The 20,461-nt window shown below is 37.2% G+C and overlaps 3 protein-coding genes across 5 annotated transcripts; 1 reads left to right on the forward strand and 2 right to left on the reverse strand.

The window, feature by feature from the left end:
* Positions 1–145: 145 nt before the first annotated feature.
* Positions 146–2,505, reverse strand: LOC141907355 (transmembrane protein 223-like). The gene is made up of 2 exons (XM_074796972.1): positions 1,749–2,505; positions 146–470 (listed from the first exon to the last, which is right to left on the reverse strand). The coding sequence occupies exons 1-2, from the start codon at positions 2,407–2,409 to the stop codon at positions 178–180; spliced, it is 954 nt and encodes a 317-aa protein (XP_074653073.1). The 5' UTR covers positions 2,410–2,505; the 3' UTR covers positions 146–177.
* LOC141907345 (protein phosphatase 1 regulatory subunit 21-like) lies at positions 2,478–11,810 on the forward strand. Of its 2 annotated transcripts, XR_012619471.1 has the most exons (22): positions 2,478–2,860; positions 3,630–3,698; positions 4,226–4,372; positions 4,607–4,711; positions 4,877–5,041; positions 5,144–5,202; positions 5,504–5,598; positions 6,243–6,445; positions 6,957–7,058; positions 7,150–7,238; positions 7,436–7,572; positions 7,642–7,734; positions 7,839–7,966; positions 8,261–8,428; positions 8,614–8,706; positions 8,785–8,886; positions 9,097–9,240; positions 9,345–9,491; positions 9,743–9,841; positions 10,156–10,296; positions 10,692–10,855; positions 10,996–11,810. XR_012619471.1 is itself a non-coding variant. In XM_074796960.1 (21 exons), the coding sequence occupies exons 1-21, from the start codon at positions 2,810–2,812 to the stop codon at positions 10,716–10,718; spliced, it is 2,364 nt and encodes a 787-aa protein (XP_074653061.1). In that variant the 5' UTR covers positions 2,478–2,809; the 3' UTR covers positions 10,719–11,810. The 2 variants fall into 2 exon arrangements, 1 of the variants encoding a protein (XP_074653061.1); XM_074796960.1 differs by having other exon boundaries at positions 10,692–11,810.
* Positions 11,811–12,387: 577 nt separating this feature from the next.
* Positions 12,388–14,751, reverse strand: LOC141915201 (uncharacterized). Of its 2 annotated transcripts, none has more exons than XM_074806648.1 (7): positions 14,731–14,751; positions 14,354–14,638; positions 13,829–14,228; positions 13,185–13,230; positions 12,964–13,065; positions 12,679–12,768; positions 12,388–12,591 (listed from the first exon to the last, which is right to left on the reverse strand). In XM_074806648.1, exons 2-7 carry the CDS (start codon positions 14,627–14,629, stop codon positions 12,393–12,395), a joined length of 1,113 nt encoding a protein of 370 aa, XP_074662749.1. In that variant the 5' UTR covers positions 14,630–14,638; positions 14,731–14,751; the 3' UTR covers positions 12,388–12,392. The 2 variants fall into 2 exon arrangements, with proteins under 2 accessions (XP_074662749.1, XP_074662750.1); XM_074806649.1 differs by having other exon boundaries at positions 12,442–12,584.
* Positions 14,752–20,461: the final 5,710 nt, after the last annotated feature.

The raw sequence follows: 20,461 nt of genomic DNA on the forward strand, positions 1-20,461 counted from the left end.
AAGACTGGAAACTATCTGCGTTCAACAGCTTGATGTCAGATACACACAACTTCATAAATGAAGATAGACATATCCGGTATAAAGAAACTCTATTTCTTAATTCTATTTATTTCAAACAAAAAATACACAATAATGAATTTGCGGCACACGGTTGCTAAAAATTAAATGAACCATCAATCACCACACTCTTTTAATTCCAACAGCATAATCATAAAGTTTGGTATTTGTAAAAGTACCAGATTTGTCTATGAGGAAAAACATATAACGGTCTTTTATTTTCATAGCTATTTGATTTTCCTTGCCGATCCGCGAATGTAAACAAGTCACGTGCTCCAACGGCACCGTCATCGTTCTTTTTCTTGCCGCGAACGAGTACGTTTCGATCATCACAGACTTTCCTCCTTTCAACAAATAAAGTCGGTGTATAGTCCTCAAAGGATAGATAATGCTTATCGCGAGACAAATGTAACCTAAATAAGAACAATAAGTTATAATATAAGTTACGACAATCACTTTCGAAACCATGCATTTTCCAATTCATGTGGGTCAGATTTCGTTGCCTAACTCCCCCAGTCAGCAAATATGGTAGAGTTATTCTTCATAATGCTACTAGTGTTGGGACCAATGGAAAACATAGCGTTATAAAGAATGATATTTTCATCGAATTTGTGTTGGATCGGGCAAATGTGTTATCTGAAAAATGTTGCCAATAAGTGAGCAATGGCATTAAAAAGATGGTGTAATAACGAACTTTTTACTGTATATAAGCATTAGCCTATTACATAAATGGAAGAAATTTCAAGACCACCTCTAGAATATGTCATAAATGGTAGACAATTTCAAAACTACAAGTATTGTGATTAACAGATCATTAGTACCTAAAAATCTCAGTACTGGTATTGATCTTAAGCCATGTGTCGAACAAAATATGTCATTGACCTAAAATGAGTATCGCACCAGCTGGTTATTAAGAGCCAGGTTTGTCTAAATGTTCATTTCATGTTTAAATGCTTAATCGATTTCCCATTTAAAACAACTCAATTGGTAAAATTATGTCATTGCATATACATGTACAGTCACGTACTACAGTCAACGGGTGCTTAAGGTGATTCACTGAAAGTAACCACAAACGACCTCATATGTTGTTTTTCTGGAAATCGGTAACATTTTTAAGGACAAGCTATCTTGTAGTTTCATTTTCCAGAGGTGCAGTCTTACAGTGGAACCTTGTTGTAATGAACTCAATGCAACGATTCATCAGACTATAACAACTATAGAATTTCGTCCCAAGTAAGACAATTCCACTAATTTCATACTGGATATAACGATTTATCGGTTATAGCTAACATATGAACTTGTCCCGTGAAGTTCACTGTAACGAGGCTCCACTGTAAACCCCACTTAATCCAGATCATCATTTCTGGTCCAGGAGACAGAGACTTTTTTTTCTTTGAATATCACGTTTTTGAAGAAATTAAGTCTATTCGCCACGGCAATATTTAGAACCTGTTCAAAATTGGCATTTGGCCGCAGCAATAAAAAATTGCTTCCAACGTACCTGGGAGAAATCTGGATTATTAATCATTTATGTTCCAACTAACAGCGTCTGGTTTAGAGCAAAATCTGAATAGCCTAAAGTATATCTTACTAACATCGGAAACTAATTTGAAGGATCACCATTCATAATACAGTATCAATCAACAAAAATTTTGATGAATATCCGTACTGAAATTACAGATTTATCTTACCTAGCGATAAGCACAATCCAGTTATACCATTGCGATACATGTTTTTGCCCAAATTGATTTTCTTCCACCAAGGAAGGCTGTCTTGATCGGCGCTGGAGGTTTCGAGGCTGGGGGTTGAATTGACATCTATCAAGTTATTATACGAAAAATGCGCCAGATACATCCAGAATATGAATTGCGCAATACCGAACAATCCTAATACTTTGTATAGTCGTTCGTTATCGTAACGGAATAGGAGAACATCTTGGCTGACATTAGGATCGATTTCGAAAGGAGCTTTGCCCGTCATTCTTCTTTTAGTTGCTGAACCGATAGTAGCGTAAATGCTCTTTCCATTATTGATGGGCGAAAAAAATCCAAAATTCATCTTCCGTGGTATGCTTCCCGAAATGAACATTAATCTGTTAGTGATTCCAGCAATAGTTTTACTGGAAAATTTTTGGTTGTTTATAGTATGAAAAGAATTACGACTAACATCTTTAGCAACAAAAACAGTCTCCAATTTAGACAAGAAAAGCTGACCCCGCTGGATACACTGTGGTGGTGGTGAATGAACCACAGCAGAGCCAAAAGAGTTTATTTGGGTGCTGCCAATTTTTGTGAAAACTTGATTCCGTCTTATCAAGTTTACAGAACAATGTAGTAGTAGGTTCCCGGACATTATGATAGCTACTTTTAATGGGTTTTAAGCGCTTTAAAGTGTCGTGAAATCAGTTTTCGTGAAATCAGTGGGCGCGGCCATATTGGGTACCTGTAACTTTGTAACAACTACGCGAAAAGATGTTTAGTAGAGTTTTAGATATTAGCCATTGAAGAACAATTTAGATCAATTTGAGGTATTTATAATCATGATTAACTTATGCATTTCATAAACTATCTAATCGAATAGACGAACTCTCGTTAATCTACACGAAAGAAAGCTTCCTATATTCCTCTACAGTCCATTATCCGGCAAATAGTTCTCTGTGGTTGCAAGGCACCGAACGCCAAGGTTAAGGCGACAGCCCCAATTTTTCATTTACCAAGTAGTACCTGTCACATAAAATTATAGAAGAAAAACCATGTCCGATCTACCTGGAAAGTATCAAAAGCTGGCAACTGAATATTCTAAGGTTGGTTGATTTATTATACTTACTGCATGTTTGTATGTAATTCAGGATATTTGTGACTTGTGTAGTAAATTAAAGATTTAAGACTTGGACTAACTAAGTCTAAGTAGTAGTAGATTTCTTTTTTTGTGTTGTGGGTCCTCCCCCTGCCAGTGCCAGAGATTCGAACCTGAGGGCCTCACTTCACCAAGCCATGGCATGAATTCCTCCCACACATAAGACTGGGCGCGCAGGTTTGCCGCATGAAAAACTTGCTGCACCAATCAGATTGCTTGTTAATCGCTGATAAATATGAGGCGAATTTCACGGAAGAATGACATCATCTAAGCTTCGCACTCGGTCTAGTGTGGCAGGGTTTCATACCATAGTCTCGATAATAATAATCTTTTAATACTGGAAAAATAAGTGGTAGGCCTAATCCACGAGGGATACATATTCTTGTTCTCCATCATAGGGCCCTACGCCATTTATCTATGAAATTACCCAAGTTCCAAAAATGAATTTACCCATGATACAATGGGCGTCCCTCGTCTCACTATACTATAGGCCTACAGAAAGGCAGGAAACAATCCTATCACTGTAATGCTTAGTTTAAGTCACCCGTTTAAGTCAGGACAGCTCGTACCTGCGCTTTTCGATCCAAATGAATGGCGACTTATGAATATAGAGGCCTGATTTTGTGATTTGCAGACAAGCTGTAGCTTACTGGCTCCTACTATGCCATTGTTCGTTATTGACGTTTGTGGTTTTTTTTTATTTCTCCCTCAACTAGTTAAGAGCACAAATACCAGTTTTAAAGAAGGCTGTAATTGAAGAACAAGGAAAAGCTGAAGAACTGAAGGTAACCTTTTAAGACTTTGCAATATCTTTTTATCTCAGACTGGTAATCGTTTGTGGTCTTACTGCTGAGTAAAGTGTTTAGGTTAGTTTATATTCCAAAGTTGCACTAGTATTAGGCCTACTAAGTTATGGTTAGCCTACTGAGCTGAATCACGCAGATCCAAGTGCCAGATATACCGGTATCGATCTATCATATTTGGCGGTTCAATTTTGCGGAGATTGCATCATTTGATAGTAGATTTTCATTAAAAACCTATGTTTTTTCTATGGTGCCTGCTTGAGCTGCTCCAGTTAGTTTCCTTATCATCAGTGGTGTGGTAAGCTTTGATAATCGGGTGGACTATGCCAACTGGAGTTTTGTGAAAATACCTGATTCTAAAACTAAACCACAGACTGACTAAAGCTCCCCCCAGCTCACGGGCCTATTTGTAATTACTTATCTAAACCTACTCTAAGAAGAGTCCTGAACAAGCCAGATTTTCCTTTAGTAAAAAATGGAAACAATTATTTCATCATTTTTCCTTTCAGGATAGCATAAAAAGCAAAGATCAATCTATTCGCAAATATGAGCAAGAAATTGATAGTTTATCATTCCGTAACCAGCAACTTTCAAAACGCGTGCTGGTGCTACAAGATGAATTGGAAGAATCGCAAAGTAAAGGAAAAAAGGGGAAGGTATAACAACTTAAAAGCTTATTTTAGATAGGCCTAAATTTTTCCATAAAAATTTTTCATAAAATTTGTGTTTATCAGACTCCTCCAAACTAAATACTGACTAAGTCAGTACCTACCATAGACTGTTTATGTTTATATTTTATCATATTTTCTGTATCCCTGTGTGACAATGCTGAACAGACTTCGACACCTAAAACTCTATTGACTTTAAAATTATGTTTCATTGATTTCCAGCATAAAAACTCCGACCCTCCGCCCATGGGCTTTCCTGCAGACACATCAGTTATTGGACAAGAGTTACAGAGTAAAATTGAAGAAAATGCAAGACTCCACAAACAGGTAGGCCTACATAAGCGATTATATACATGCATGTGTACTCTATATAGGTAATGCATAGTACATGCATAGGTTAGAAAGGCATGATAACCAGGTCACTAATGATATTCTCTAACTGTTCCCGATTTCTCATTTCTAAATCAAGAGTAAATTTGGTAATATTTTTAGGTGTACGAATCTGATCAGGAGTATAAACAAGTCGTCGACGAATTACGAGATCGACAAAGCATCCTCGAACGAGAAACGAGCACGCATCAAGAAGTCATTAGGTCAATGGTCGAAAAACACAAATCCACCGTCGACAAATTACAGGAAGAAAAAGCGATGTTAGAGGTGCGTGTTCGTGACCGATGGTTCAGGAAAAGTTATTTTCAGTTCATGTCGATGTCATGTTATTTTGAATTTTATTTGAAATGCACGATTTCGTTCGTACAGGTAAAATACCAAGCCCAAGACAAGGAAGTGAGAGAATGTAAATTGCGTGCTGAATTAGCGTACGTTTTCTATTGTTTATTATTTAATATTACCGTCGTCATTTGAACTCCATAATGCATTCGTCAGGGTGGCCACTTACGGGTAACTGGAATATTTTGAGATTTCTATATCGTGCGTAAAATCGAACAGTTTCCGTCTCTGTTGTACGTTTGACTGTGTTAATTCATTTAATTCTTTCCGGATCGAGTCAGGGAAAATAACCTGCATGTCAGAAAAAAGTCAGGGACTCAAATAAAAGTGGCCACCCAGTCTGTACACCGATTCACGTACGATGCTTTTTCTTGTTTTAAATATGCACAGTGAGCAACGGTTGGAACAAGTGCAAAGAGAGCTGCAAACAAAATTAGGAGTCGCTTCGAAAATCATCCGAGATAAATTGCCCTTCAATGATACTCGTAAGTGCGTAACGAGGAGCCTTGAACGCTACTGTGGTGATCAAGGAATTACTGGGCTCAGTTTCACGAAAAAGTTTAAGCCTAAAACGGTTAAGTTTGAATTGTTGTCCTCATTGAAAACATGGAGTAACCATCGGCAATTACACCAAAAATTTGAGTTTAACTTTTTTGTGAAACCGAGCCCTGGGCTTGATAGTAGTTTTTAGCATAGTCTTTCATGAGCAATTTCTTCTCCATTTCGATTAAAATTGAATGAACTTTTATTCATCAGTTGATTATCGATAAAAACTACACCAATGACCAGGTATAAACTTATAAATCCCTTTGGTGGGTCATGGGGTGATGTATAAATTTGGGAACCTCAAAATCCACTAATGAACTCATTTTGACAACAAGATGTCAGTGCTACAGTATTCATTCAGAATAAACTTTGACTGCCAAAGATACTTTTTATCTGGTTTTGGACTTAAATCCCTGCAGGCTCAAGTTCTGAGTGTGGTGAGTTTCTAGGTCATTAAATACTCTATTTGATCGCCAGGGGTAGTCGTATATTGAAATCATCAAATTGATCAAGATCAAGCATTTCACCAGGTGGGTACGGTGTCGCTGGACCGCTAGTTATTCACTTGTTTTTGCCATTTTAGTGAATCGAGACCTAAACTCGCTGAATATTCCCACGCATGATAGAAAACATCAACTACGCGCTAGAGAATTGATCAACAATGCCGCCGGACACATTCGTGAACTTACTCAAGGCCTGTCCAACTGGCATACTTACACCGAACAACGAACTAAAATCTATCCCTCAGATGAGGCAAATGAACCGCTCAGTGATGTAAATAAGAAGGTAAATGTTTCCGATATTGCCTTCACACTAGCTAATTTTCCCATTTCGCAATTAGGCCTTCTTTCAAGGGTAGAGATTTTCGCTAGGAAAAGAATGGAAGCGATTTGGGAAGAAATTGAGAATTATTATTTAGTTTGAGTATTTTCCGCATAATAGCTTGGAAGGAGTGCGGAAAACATTTTTTTTTAAAGAATGAAATTCATTTTGAATTTTATTCAAATGATGGAGAAACAAAGAACGTTTTACACATCATTGATTAGGTTGAAAATGAAGATGGTAAAATTACGAGAAAATGATAACATGACTCAGGTTTTTTCATATGGTGTTTTTGGCAAAATTCCCATTAATACATCCCTGAGCAAAATGGGAAGACACCCATACCCGGCATTAAAAAGTGTTCCGGTATAATAGTAAACTCCCACAAGTTGTATCGCGTTTTATTGCTAATTTAAATATCATTCAGTATTTGAACATTTATTTTATCTTTGATCATTTGTTTTTCATTCATTAGTTGTCCACGTTTCTCCATGAGAATGCCAGCTATCTGCGCGCTCTTGAAGCTGCATTTCATCAGTTCCATGAAAGCCTCCGAGACGACGCCTTAACCACTCTCGTAAGTTTTCAGGTTACTAGCGATAACGGGGAAAATTCTTCATAACAGTAGCTTCGATGTTTCATATTATTGGTGTATAATCATTTTCAAGGAGACGTCCGTTGGATTGCAAAACTTTTCGGACAAATTTCGATGTTACGTGAATTATGTTTCCAAGTTGCATCCATACCAGTTATTAAGGTTAGTTTCAACATTGTACATGTATTTTGGGTTTTTTGATTGCATAGAGAGAATTGATACTCATATTTCTTATCATAATACCGGAAGTAACAATGTATGCTTTTCTAGTGTTCTTCTTAGTTTATGTTTCAGAAAAATGAAGCCTTGCAGCTTTATTAGCATGTAATATGACAAAAACTTTCTTGTTGTCCTTACAGTTTAGAGGAAGAATGTGCTGTAGCCAGTTGTACATCGACGTTGAAGGCTAAAAACATGGAATTGCACTCAGCATTGCAACGCTTCATGGCCGCGCTCAATAAATTGGAAACTCATACAGCTCTTATAGCTGCTCAGAGTATGTGTATGTAGATGAACTGGTATATTACTGTTGTCACTTATTTTATTCATATCTCGTTTGTTTTAGGTAAAAAGGGTTGCCATCATCCCAAATCGAATCAAGGGAAAATGTTCGCTCTGTTAACGGCCAGTCTTCACGGTTTCCATGAAGCCCTTAGAGGTAAAACTACAACTTCGTTCAACATATGTATATTCAATCAATTGACAAAATTATGGGCAGGAACATTTGCTGATTTGTTTTGTTTCATCGGAAAACAATTTCAGAGGTATCGAAACATTATAATTCCAAAGTTTCTCTCGAGCACCAGTTACCTACCGCAACGCAGAAACTGAAAACTACAGATGAATGCGTTGTGTCCTCTTTAGTGTCTCTGGTCACTACGACAGGCAGGGTACGTAACTACTAGGCCTCTTTTGTTGTTCCATGGAGGTATAAGCTGGATATATGTCTGGCTATGTTTTCAGAAGCAATTACTTTAGCCAGGGCGATTTAAATGTTGTTCTGCTCAATTCGATGCAAGTGGAAATTCAAATTTCAGAAGGTGCTCCCCGGAAATATTGAATTATTTATTAAGTGGAATTCCACAAAACCATTTTGAAAGCACACTGTTTTCAAGAAGACGAATTTGTAGAGTATTTTGAAATAATTATTCTTACATTGTCTTCACCCGTATTTCTATCTACAGTTCAGTACATTCCTTGAAAGTAATTTAGATTTCTTCAGTACAATGGCTGGCTATCGTACCCGTGGCAGCAGTATATCTACGAACGAATCAGAAGAGGGACCTAAATCTAATCCGGTTGTCAGTTTGTTCAGACAGCGTGCAGCAAACTATATACAACTCATTAGCCGGGTAAGAATTCACATGAACCTCTATCACAGTTTGGGAAACGATATTATTTTCTCTTACTAAGGGGTTGGGTCTTTATGTTATTAGTAAACATAAAATATTGTCCAAATACGAGTGAACTGCATGATTAATTTCGTCTATTTTGATACATTTTTGATTGGTTTGAATAAAGTGATTGTCATTTTCAGCCATGTCCAGAATCGGTCCCATATAAAACCGCTCTTCAGAACAGACGCATACTCCTGAGTTCCACGGAAAGTCGTGATAGCTTAGCACAACAGGTAATGTATCTTCAACACAGATGCATATATCAAATGCTTATGTACCGGGTATATGCAATATGTGATATCATTGCATAGGTGACCAGTTTACACGATAAAGTGTGCAAGTTGGAACAGGACAAGGAGCACTGGTTGTTGGAATCGCAGTTATTACAGATTAAGTACGAGAAAGAATTGAAGGTAAGATACATGTACTTTAGAAGAATTTTTACTCTACTCTTGTTTACTCTGCTTGTCGATGAAACCATTACTTATTACTCGGTCGTGCGGGGATTGGGAAATCTGGTCATCATACTTTTGTCGTATCCCTTAAATGTTCTCTTTGTGCCTCAGTTATTGCGGGTGAATTATTCGCTATATCTTCAAGACTTAATATTGCAATCCGTTTAGAGAGTGGGCGACCTGGAGCAACAATTGCAGAGATTACAGCGCAGTATGACAGGGTCTATTGAGGATAATCTACACATCGATTCAACAGCCGAACAGAGAAACAAATCGCTTTCAGTATCATCAACATCCATAGATCCAACTATAGTAAGTTCTTCTTCCTTCGTGTGTTTCGAAAATTAACAATGGCATCTAGACTGCTGTGTCAAAAAGTGTTATCGTAGTATACTGGTTAATCTTGTCTTTCATAGATCGGTACATTGGTAAAAGAGGGAATCGAAGATGATGATGTGCAAACTCGCGAGGAACTGATTAAAAACCATTATACAGCACGTATTACCAGTCTTACAAATCAGCTACAGGTGGCTGAAAGTAAGGCTGTTAATTTCCATGCTGAGGTAAGTGACAATCTTGAAACACCTATCAGTAATCAACCTCTCAAATTTTCTTTTCTAGGTAGTTACTGTGTCATTTGATTTCATTGGCCAGGTATATAGATGTAGGAAAAATTTCCATCAGCAAATTATATGGAATATTTTTCCCCCACTATGTAGGATGTATTATAAGCCTGAAGCATCAATTCTTTCATCTCCCTGTTAATCTAGGAAAAAAATTGATTGAATATTGACTGTTTTCATTTATTTTCTAGTGTCGAGCTCTTCATAAAAGATTGAGCGCTGCTGAAAAGTCGAAAAGTGTTAATCTGACTGATTTAGATAGTACTACTCAAGAAGTATCCCAGTTAAAGGTACTTAGTTAAGCATTGATAATTTACTCTCAAACAGTATGGATGAGTGGTTGGAACATCTGTAGTTTTCTTAGACCTAACTCTTATCATTATTATTATTATTATTATTATTATTATTATCGTTATTATTATTATTATTATTATTATCCTCATTGCCTTTGTCCTCCTAGGAGATGATGGTTACAGAGTAAATAGCCTAGGGCCAATAATCATATGAGCAGATTATGCGTAACTTTCCCTTTCTCCACCGAATAAATTGCGTTCCAGGTCCTGATGTTTAAATCAAATGATAAAGATACGTCTTCATTTCCTAGGACGAGCTGCAAACTACGAAACGAAGTTACGAAAGCCAACTTAGTCTAATGAGTGAGCATATAGCTGGTTTGAATGATAAACTGACAACACAAAAAGATGAGATTGATGCTCTAAAATTATTACTTAATTCACACTCTAAGGTAAATACGGTATAGGTTTTATGGTTTTGAGGTATATCTTTTTGTATTCATCTTAAATCCAGGGTACAAATAGACTGATTATTTATTTGCACAAATCATCATAAAAACTTCATAAATTATCCCTGGGTAAAAGATAAATTAGATTTTCATTGTCATTTAAAATAGTTGATCGAAGAATGATCATTGTTTTGAGCAACTAAGTTAGGGTCCAGCTCACAAAACATAACTGAATTCAATATGAAGTGAAGAAATTAGATTGATTTAAGATAGTAGGATATTTTTGAAACCCAGTCTCAGTGAACGTTCATATTTATATGAAATTATCAATGAAACATTGATGAAAATATGAAAAATTGGCATTTCTTATAAAAGGATATATATTCTTTATTTTTCAGGGTAGTCGAAACCTCAAACGCAAATAAGGTTGCATCCAGAACCGAGAAATAAAATAAAATACTGACAATAAAGAGCTTGATAGGCAACATTCATGTATACATATATATTTATCATACGGCCGAATATAATGTAATTAGATACATTTACCACCAAACAATCCTCGGTAAACAACCATCTTATTAATGTTGATTTTATAGTTGTAGATTTTATTGCCTCACATGAAGACTTTATTGCCTCACATAAAGACAATAGCATCTCCCCTGAAAAAAGCACTAGACTTTTTCAAATATGTTATTATTTCAGCATATGAACTGTTGATTTGACTTAGCGAGTCAAATTGGTTCGATTATTTGGCCTATCGATGGGGTTTTGTACCATAAAGGACATGTGTTTTGAAGTCAAAAGGACGGGTTCTTAACCCTACTCAGTTTATGTGACTTCAAATAGAGACTTAAAGCTGGTTACTCGAATTAATGTACATGTAGTGTGTATTCTATCCCAATTTTTCTAATCCATGTACTGGTATCTATATTTGTTAATTCATTAGTTAGAAATATCTCATCGTAGATATCACAGTTATTCATATAACTATGTACTGTGTTAAATGTGAGGTAGTCTGATTAGTAAGGGATCTATCGCTGTAAAGACCTTATTTGTTTCTATGTACCTAGTAATTGATTACCGTTATGGTCTTCGTATGTTTGATAAGTTATCACAAAATGTCGGTTCGACATCGACAGCATAATCTAGTCAAAAATTCTCAAACTTTTCGGTCATTTTGGCAATATCATTTTCACTAGAGTGGAACCTCGTTATAACGAACTCGATTACAATAATACGTGTATAACATTCATTTGGATGTAACAAATATAGAATTTTTGTCCCAAGTAGGAAAATTTGATTAATTTCATACTGGATATAACGAACTATCGGTTATAAAGAACATATTTTCTGGTCTGATAAAGTTCGCTGTAACGAGGTTCCGCTGTATCATTTTCGTTTGTTACACATTTGTACTTGCCGAATGGACAGTATATTTTTTAATGTTTAGATCAAAAATAATTGTTTAATTTTGAAATTCAATCCGGTTATCATTGTTCATGGTGTAAAATTGAAATTATGGATGATTATTAAAATATATATCAAATATAAAATTTGAATCTTTGGTTTTCTTAATTTATCATCATCCACCTCTTCCACCAAAGTTTGTTGTGTTCATTGATGAAGTAGGCAGAGTACGTATCGGTCGTTAATGCCTTAAAAACAAGATTTGTAATTTATGAAATGTTTCAAATTCAATATACATGTAAAAACAATCCGGGCGTGTGATTATCTTAGGCAATCAGTTCCATAGCAAGCAGAGTCCACTTGCTATATATACCGTAGAAAAAAAGCGTGGAAACATGATGTAATTGATTAAAAGATGAAAATGATTTTTTCAACTAGTAAGAATTTATTGTCATCCATTTGAAAACAATTTCAAATTTCGCTGAAGTGAACAGAAACCACTTAAAGCACATTTAATTACTACACCCATAATATTCATCAACAAAAAAATAACATATAGCAACATTGATTATATACGAAAGTAAAAAGATAAAAATATAACGGCAGAAACCGTGGCTGCATCAAATCCTTAAATACATCAAAGTTATAAAATTTGAAATGATAACTCAATAGGTTATTTATCAACTGTTGGTTTAATTCATCTCTGGTGAAAAAGTAGTAGTGGACACATTGATGATCGGGTAAAAATCGTGACCCTGCTCATACAATCGCGTAAATGAGATGTCCATTGTCGAGGCGAGTGGCGCTTCTTCAATGAATTCCTGTCGTTGATCTTGAGTATGCTGAAGACATTCTCCCTTCATCGCTTCGGCGTACGTCTGAGCCTTTTGCCTGCAAAAGCATTGCGATGTCAAAATCATTCAAAAATCACAAAATTTTCTTGGCGAATGAGGAAGTGAGGAAGGTGAGAAAACAGACCTGTAAGGTTCTTGTTCCTGTGGGGACATCTTTCTCCAAGTTTGTCCCAAGAGTTTGCTTACTTGTGCAGTAGGCATTCCTTTATTTGCCCTGAAAGTAATATTTGTTCTTCAAGATATAACAGAAAAGATATTAGATGAGAGGTTGACGTTTCATTTTCAAAAACGCTTTTGGAAATGACCGATAAAATTGGACCGAAACGTAAAATACTCATTTAGTTTTTTCTAATTATATTGTGGGTTTTCACTCCACGTTTGATAGTATGTAATGAAAAAAAAAACTAACATGATATAATCTCTTCGATGCAACCTACTGAACATCATAAAACCGTTCATCCATGATGTTTTCCTCAAGTCGACCTTATTCTGTTTTGCATCATCCCTAAGACTTCAATTGCAATACGACGAGAAAATCAATTAACATATATACATGATATACCGAAACGCGTGAATTTGATGATGATCAATGAATATTTCGATGTTTTAAGATAATCTTTAACAACCTACCCGTTCATTTCGACGACAGCTTCCTGCGAATGCTCGTCGTTACGATCTAGAAATATATAGAAGAATAGATAAATGGACTTAGATTTAGTAAAACAGTATGTCCTTCTTTCTCGATACTGGTCAACTCAGAAAACCGCTTATTTGGTAGTATTTATATCAGGGTTTCAGTGCCTTAAATTTCGAAGTACAGCCTATTGGCTTGCACTGTATCCCTCGGAACCAACATCTTGTATAAATATTAGAAACAATTTTTTCATTTATATTGTATGTACGGTTTACGAAAAATGAATATCTATCTATCTATCAAAGGTGATAGAATTGCATTTCTATTCTCGCAGCGATCAGAAACGGTTTGATTCCAATATGTTGGTAAACCTGTGAAATTGTCAAAATTATCATGTACAGAACATCCAGGCGCGGATCCAGGGTCATTTAGTGACTGTCTCACAACATAATAAATCCCGTAGTACCCGCACGCGCTTTGGTTTGCGGATACAACGGGATTTATTACAACGAACTAAACCTTTGTCTTTATATATAATTTTAGTTTTATTGGCAACTAAAAATTTTTTAAAGCAGCTCTGACTGTCGCACGTGCGGCAATTGCGACAGCGTGGATCCGCGCCTGACATCTCAAAACTGACCTGACGAATCAGGTTCGATTCCTCGAGTTCTAGTAGTTGTCTTCCATTTATCCGGTTGTTGGTGAATGTACCTTCCCACGTCGTAATACTGGTACTGTGGAGAGTCCGGTGGAAATTTCAGCTTTCTCTTCATCGAACAACCCCGTCTAAGATTTGAATCTTCCACCGCCACACCGTCGACTGCTCGACTCGAATGCAGCAAATCTTGGATACCGTCGTGTCGACCATCGACGCAACACGATTTCGACGTATTGTGTACGACATCGAATTCCATCGGTTCGTAACTCAGCCCAGTGCAATTATTCGTTGTCACGTCCTGGCTCCATTCGGGCTCGACTTTGATACGCTTTGATAAGGTACACAACTTATCCACTGGCGAAAGTAAACAGCTTTCTTGACTCTGAAAATATGAAATTTTGAAGTGCATAAAATGCCTCCCCCTGACCCTGTCCTTGTCCCTCTCTCCACGCTGAATTGAAATTCGTGATGCAATGCATGGAATTATCAATTTTTCATTCATAAAACCTGATTTCCTTTATCGTCTGGTTCCATGCCGATAAGAGAATTGTGGAAGAGGGTTTGCCACTGGTCCGGATCCCAGCTACCAGCTTTCAGTGGATTGCGCAACGTGTCGTCTAACGACGGCATCGAATGAAACGGTTCGTGCCAATATTCGACCAAGGGGTCTTGTTGGCTCGTCGGCAAACTGATCGAAGACGCCTGGCTAGCACCAAAACTCGTCGTTGTAGAATCGACAGTTGGCGAGGATAGCTTGTATCGTTTGAATGGAAGTTCGCGCATTTCTTTTCGCTTCATATAAAAGGAAATAAGAGAAAAGCGAATGAGACAAATCTAATTGAGACAGGGCGATTGATTTCCATTCTATAACAATTCATTTCCACCTCTTTTACACAAATTGATAAATCCGGCACTTCAGCAGTAGTATGTTCAGGCGCCTTATTGTTGTCACCTCTTGCTAAATTACACAGAGAAATAGAAATGTGAGTCAGTAATTCATAGTGACACTCTTTAATTCATTTTTCGTCTTCAAATCATTAATGATTACCGCTCATACCTTCGTTTGAAGCGACGAGATGTAAAAAGATACGCTCGGCTTCTTGAGGCAAGTCAAGACCCAACATTTCCACTAAATGGATGAGGCATTCTTCCAGAAAGCATGTATAGTTTATGATTTTTCGCAGCATCTCTATCTGAATGAGCGGCACGAGTTTGACATGTAAAATGTTTGGATCAATTACGTCACTGCATGTGTTGGACAAAAAAGTTGGATTCGAAAATGAATGTCAGAGTTTAGTACCGTACCTTTGTTTCTTTCACAGAGTGAGCCGGATCAGGCCTTGGGACCAATGATGAAATCTGTTGTAAGATTGCATTCAAACTATGGTGACGACTCCTGTAATAGAGACTCTATGTTTTTCATTTCTATCAGAATTTTCTTTGCCTCCCACGACGAGTTACTCAAATTGTATCTAATATCAGCTAGGCCGGGGCAGCGTGGTGTTTGTTCGCTTACATCCGGTAATAAGCGGAATTATTTGACATGGAAAATAACCACCATCAAGGATAAGGACCCAGTCTTTTAATACCTTATGTTGACGAATATATGTTATCGCCTTTGTTTCCGAATATAAACTGGTTAACGTGAAACATGATTTGAATCCCCCCCCCCCCAAATAAACTGACCTTTCGTTATCCCTGTGCTGTTTTTGAAGTCTATCCCATGTTCTTGGCGAGTAACGAGCTTTCGCTTGTTGCACTTTTGCAATCGGTGTTTTCAAACCACTCTCTTCTTTGGTTGCCTTCGTTTTCGATGTTTCTTGCTGATCGTTGCTTACAACATCTAAATTGATTGACTTCGTGATATCTTCGGGGTTTGGAGAAAAGTCGGGCGTTTCCTCATTTGTTGGATTGAGCAAAGCCCTTGAATCATCATTAGGAATTTTAACCGCATCTAAATTCCGTAGCTCCTCGTCAGCAGCTTGCACGCGAAATTGAACGTTGACTTGATTTTGGAGGGGACAATTAGTGGCTGGATTCGAATTATCTGACGCAATTGTATGCACGATGCCGGTGCTGGGAATTGTCAACTGATTATTTGCTTGTTGTTGTAACTGTGTTATGAACTGGTTCAGTTGCTGCGCCGGTTGATGGATGAACGTGGTTACAGGCGGATTATTAGTTTCATCCAAACTAATCGTGTTGGGAACTACTTGAAAGACCGACTGAAAAATGAATGATTACAAACTGAGTCTACCATCAAGGCCAACCAGTGTTGAGTTTCTCTTGAAGATGTAGCGACGGCCGAAAATGTTGTCTCCATCATCTAAAACTGCTGTGGATCATCGGAATTTGTCTCCTCGTTATGATAAACTGAGAAGTTCCACACTAGAATCCACAATTCATCTTCCAGTTTCAACTAATCGTTTAACTCTTAAATCGATTCAGTTACTTCATTAATTCAATGTGTCTTAAAATAGATTTAGGTGTTATCCTTTTGTGGAACTGGACCCGCTGTCAATTAGTTTGACTCCAGATTGAGTTAAGAGGCTGTGTAAAATGCCCATAGGACTGTCCAAAACAAGGACTGAAAATAAGCTGAGCTAGTAATTAAGTATACTGAGTCGCTCCAGAAGGATAGGTTTTATTTTCTTTTATTTACATGTGGCCAACAAAAGATGATCGAGATTTTGTAATTTTAAACATTTTACAATAAAAACATGTGCATTTACATTTACTTGTAGTTTGAACACCTGTTTCCATCAGATATAGATATAACCAACACTCGCTTCATCATAAATATATACTATAGATCCAATCAATACACGATATTCATGAGACATATAGAGAGAATTCAACAGTACTGCCCAGTGTGAAGAATGAAGAAGGCGGCGAATAATTATGATAAACTAATAGTTAGTAAGTAAAAAAAGCCGTCTCATGGAAGTCATCAACGCCTAGAAGAGATTAGTTTTGAATACTGTCTAGGGGATTATGGTGTTGTGAATTAAAACAGATCGTACACGTATCTGTCCCGGATGTGCATCGTGAAACATATGCATTGCAAAGGCTATAATACACTTAGATAAATTCAGGATCCAGGGTATTGTCAGATTATACTTTAGGTGCGGTTCCAGCTGAGACTTGTCCAAAAATCTGCTTGCTACGTCGTGAAAATGAGCAAGGCCCTTGTGGCCCTATTGTTTATCTAAGTCTAGGTCTTCACTCCGAAACTGTTTCTGACGTTGGTCCTATCGTCGTAATCCAATGAGGACATACGATTTCTAGGATCAGAACAGTCCTATATATAAGCCTCTAGTCCTCTAGAACATCAGAATGAATTTCGATGGACTGGAAGAGCGCCTTATGTTACTTTTGAGGCACATCTTCTTTTAATACCTGAACTGTACATGGCGTCAACTTTGAACTTGTCTTCAGGAAGGCAGATTTCGGTAGACTTTTAGTAGCGATGCCTAGTTTATTCCATGGCTTCTGAAATCGATTATAAGATGATGACATTGCAATGGATTGGGAAAAGAGGTGTTTGATATGAATGCACCTGAGCAAAGGATCAATTACTCGGACTCAGTTTCGCTTATTTACCAAAACTCCAAGATGAATGAAATGGGTTTTGTATTCAACTTTTGAACTGTTGGTTTTCGGCTCTCCTTGAACTATAAACCTTTTCGACATTTTTATCAGCCTGAAAAAGAGGAATAATATATAATATCATGAGCTGTCAATGTGATTCCTCCAGGCTGGAGATTTTGATACTCGTAATTTTGTCTAACTAAGCCTGTACTGGAGGCGGGAATCGCTTTGCCCGTCGTTTTGCCAGGCCCATGGTCGAAAATGTAGCACATAGATTGAGAGCTTGACACGCACAATGATGAGTGAGACCAGTGGCAATTCCCGCATATTATTTTGGTATCTAAAAAACACTTTAGTACTTTAGATACCGGGGCACATCCCTCCTCCGACAATTATATCATCTGGTCGTGTCCAAATGGCAACAAGCGCCATATCAACAAACTGTCAGGACATGTCATTGTAATAATGTCAACCTCGCAATGACGAAAATAGATAGGCCTAGGGGCGAGTGAGTGTGTAATGTGAAATGATAAAAGTCAGGATCTAGTTCCACATTTGTTAGTTAGAGTTAACTGCTGAGTTAAAGTTAGTTCATTTTCAATGAGTTAACTCTGAGTCAAAAACTTAACTCAGAACTGTGGAACTGGGCCCAGCATGTTTGTTGAATATATAATTTCTAATGATAAGTGAGATTAAGAAAATTCGTTTTTCCTCCTCTCCGTGCCGATTATTGATCACGATAATAAACCATTTTACAGTTGCTAGCCGCCATTTTGTTAGGGTACTTTTGTCCCGTATTGTTGGGTCATTTTTTTCTCTTTTTTAAAAACTATCCGTGATGTGTATTGTATCATATTTCATCTGTCGATGGATGGATTTTGACAACTTCAGCAACATTCAAACCGCGTGAATCTCTAGTTTTCAGTTATGTTAAAATCATTTCTCAAATTTACAACAATGCGACATGAGAGCGATATAAAAATCGGTGGTCAGTTTTTGCCGTGCGCATAGAAATCCAGGGTACTGAACTTTGAAGTTCGTTATTTTCAGAAATAATTTTCTAAAAAATCCAAACATTTCAAGCACTGTGCGCATAAATGCCCCCTTTTAGGTGAACTTTGAAATTTTAAGATATCTTGCCTAGTTTTTTTCCTATGGCTCTTTAACTGCAGCGCGTGTATTGTCATTCCGAGATTCGGCGCTGTTTTCTTTGCGTGTATTTCAGTATATGGGAGTTATTTCTTCATTTTCACTACACTTGTCTCTACGGAAAATGGTTTTAATTGTTGGTACGAGTATCAGGTTTAAATATCACGTCGTTTATGCAATATAATAGATCGGAGACATTAGAGATGTTGGGGTTTAAGGGATTTTTCTGACCAGTTTTAGCAGCGAGACTGAGCGGCATTTTGATCACGCATTCGAAGTTGCGCGCGGGAAGAGAATATATGGGCCTATATTGAGATGGAAGAAGAAAAGAAATATAGCACTCAAAATCGAGTATGATGACCATTTAAATCAGTAGTCTATCAATAAATTTACATAAAAATCTACTGAAATTAGATGGATGGAGAAGTGGTCAAAAAGCTGGACAAATGGGGTGGGGCAAATATTCAGCTACTTTCTATGAATACTTTCTATTAAGTACACTCAAGATTGATTAGATTGGGAAGAAAATATAGGAAAACGTTTTCTTTTTTTCGAATGTCAGACGCAGGTGATAAAAAGTAAAAAGTGACATCTACCATCACCAAAAACGCAAGAAGTGTGTGGATTGCATTTACAACAAAAGAGTGATATTTTGGGTTTTCTTGGGTGCATGTACGTAAGCCTCTGCCTGCCGTAAAAGCGGTTACCATTACAGCCATTACGAACTAGCGCCGGAGAACGGAATACAGTATTAATGTTGTAATATTTAAACCTGATACTCGTACCAACAATTAAAACCATTTTCCGTAGAGACAAGTGTAGTGAAAATGAAGAAATAACACCCATATACTGAAATACACGCAAAGAAAACAGCGCCAAATCTCGGAATGACAATACACGCGCTGCAGGTAAAGAGCCATAGGAAAAAAACTAGGCAAGATATCTTAAAATTTCAAAGTTCACCTGAAAGGGGGCGTTTATGCGCACAGTGCTTGAAATGTTTGGATTTTTTAGAAAATTATTTCTGAAAAAAACGAACTTCAAAGTTCAGTACCCTGGATTTCTATGCGCACGGCAAAAACTGACCACCGATTTTTATATCGCTCTCATGTCGCATTGTTGTAAATTTGAGAAATGATTTTAACATAACTGAAAACTAGAGATTCACGCGGTTTGAATGTTGCTGAAGTTGTCAAAATCCATCCATGGACAGATGAAATATGATACAATACACATCACGGATAGTTTTTAAAAAAGAGAAAAAAATGACCCAACAATACGGGACAAAAGTACCCTAACAAAATGGCGGCTAGCAACTGTAAAATGGTTTATTGCAACACCACGCGCGTCGGCGCCGTCCAGGCCCCGTGGGCGGTGGTTGGTTGGTGGTGTGTGTGATGTGGCCGTGGCCGTGGGTGAGGTGACTTGTGGTGAAGAAAAACAAGTTGAAGAAGTCGAAGAAGGTCATTTGATTTTTAGTTTAATATTTAGCCTCTCCTCACAGCTGCGGGAGAGGGGAACATTTATCTTTCTTCATCAGCGCACCTGGTCTAAACTACTTAAGTTGGGAACGCTCTGTAAACGATTGAATTTGTTAATCAGCAATCGACTCACAAAACCTCGTGTAATATTTTTGTATTAACCGCCAATTCGCTTCCATGTCGATGTTAACTCACATTCATATATTATTAAATGAGGGTTCGAATCCCATCGTGACTGCCGTATATAGACCATTAAATGATGGATTTTTAAATAAATTCCGTGATCCGAATCACTAAGTTTATTGTTTAAAACACGATTTATGCATATAAGATAGTGGTTGAGATAGATTTGTTAGGGAAAAGATTTTACGGGTCGTCGGGATTCGAACCTATT

The sequence above is a fragment of the Tubulanus polymorphus genome, chromosome 1 (genome assembly GCF_964204645.1).
Source record: "Tubulanus polymorphus chromosome 1, tnTubPoly1.2, whole genome shotgun sequence".
In the NCBI taxonomy this organism is placed as follows: domain Eukaryota; kingdom Metazoa; phylum Nemertea; class Palaeonemertea; order Tubulaniformes; family Tubulanidae; genus Tubulanus; species Tubulanus polymorphus.

Excerpts from the sequence above, each read along its gene's own strand:
- LOC141907355 (XM_074796972.1), bottom strand. The coding sequence starts at position 2,409 with ATGTCCGGGAACCTACTACTACATTGTTCTGTAAACTTGATAAGACGG. Across the intron at positions 471-1,748 it reads TGGATTGTGCTTATCGCTAG|GTTACATTTGTCTCGCGATA; the intron begins GTAAGATAAATC and ends GTTCTTATTTAG.
- LOC141907345 (XM_074796960.1), top strand. The coding sequence starts at position 2,810 with ATGTCCGATCTACCTGGAAAGTATCAAAAGCTGGCAACTGAATATTCT. Across the intron at positions 7,059-7,149 it reads ACGACGCCTTAACCACTCTC|GAGACGTCCGTTGGATTGCA; the intron begins GTAAGTTTTCAG and ends ATCATTTTCAAG. Across the intron at positions 10,297-10,691 it reads TACTTAATTCACACTCTAAG|GGTAGTCGAAACCTCAAACG; the intron begins GTAAATACGGTA and ends TTTATTTTTCAG.
- LOC141915201 (XM_074806648.1), bottom strand. The coding sequence starts at position 14,629 with ATGCGCGAACTTCCATTCAAACGATACAAGCTATCCTCGCCAACTGTC. Across the intron at positions 13,231-13,828 it reads AATCGAACCTGATTCGTCAG|ATCGTAACGACGAGCATTCG; the intron begins GTCAGTTTTGAG and ends ATATATTTCTAG. Across the intron at positions 12,769-12,963 it reads CATCGAAGAGATTATATCAT|GGCAAATAAAGGAATGCCTA; the intron begins GTTAGTTTTTTT and ends TATTACTTTCAG.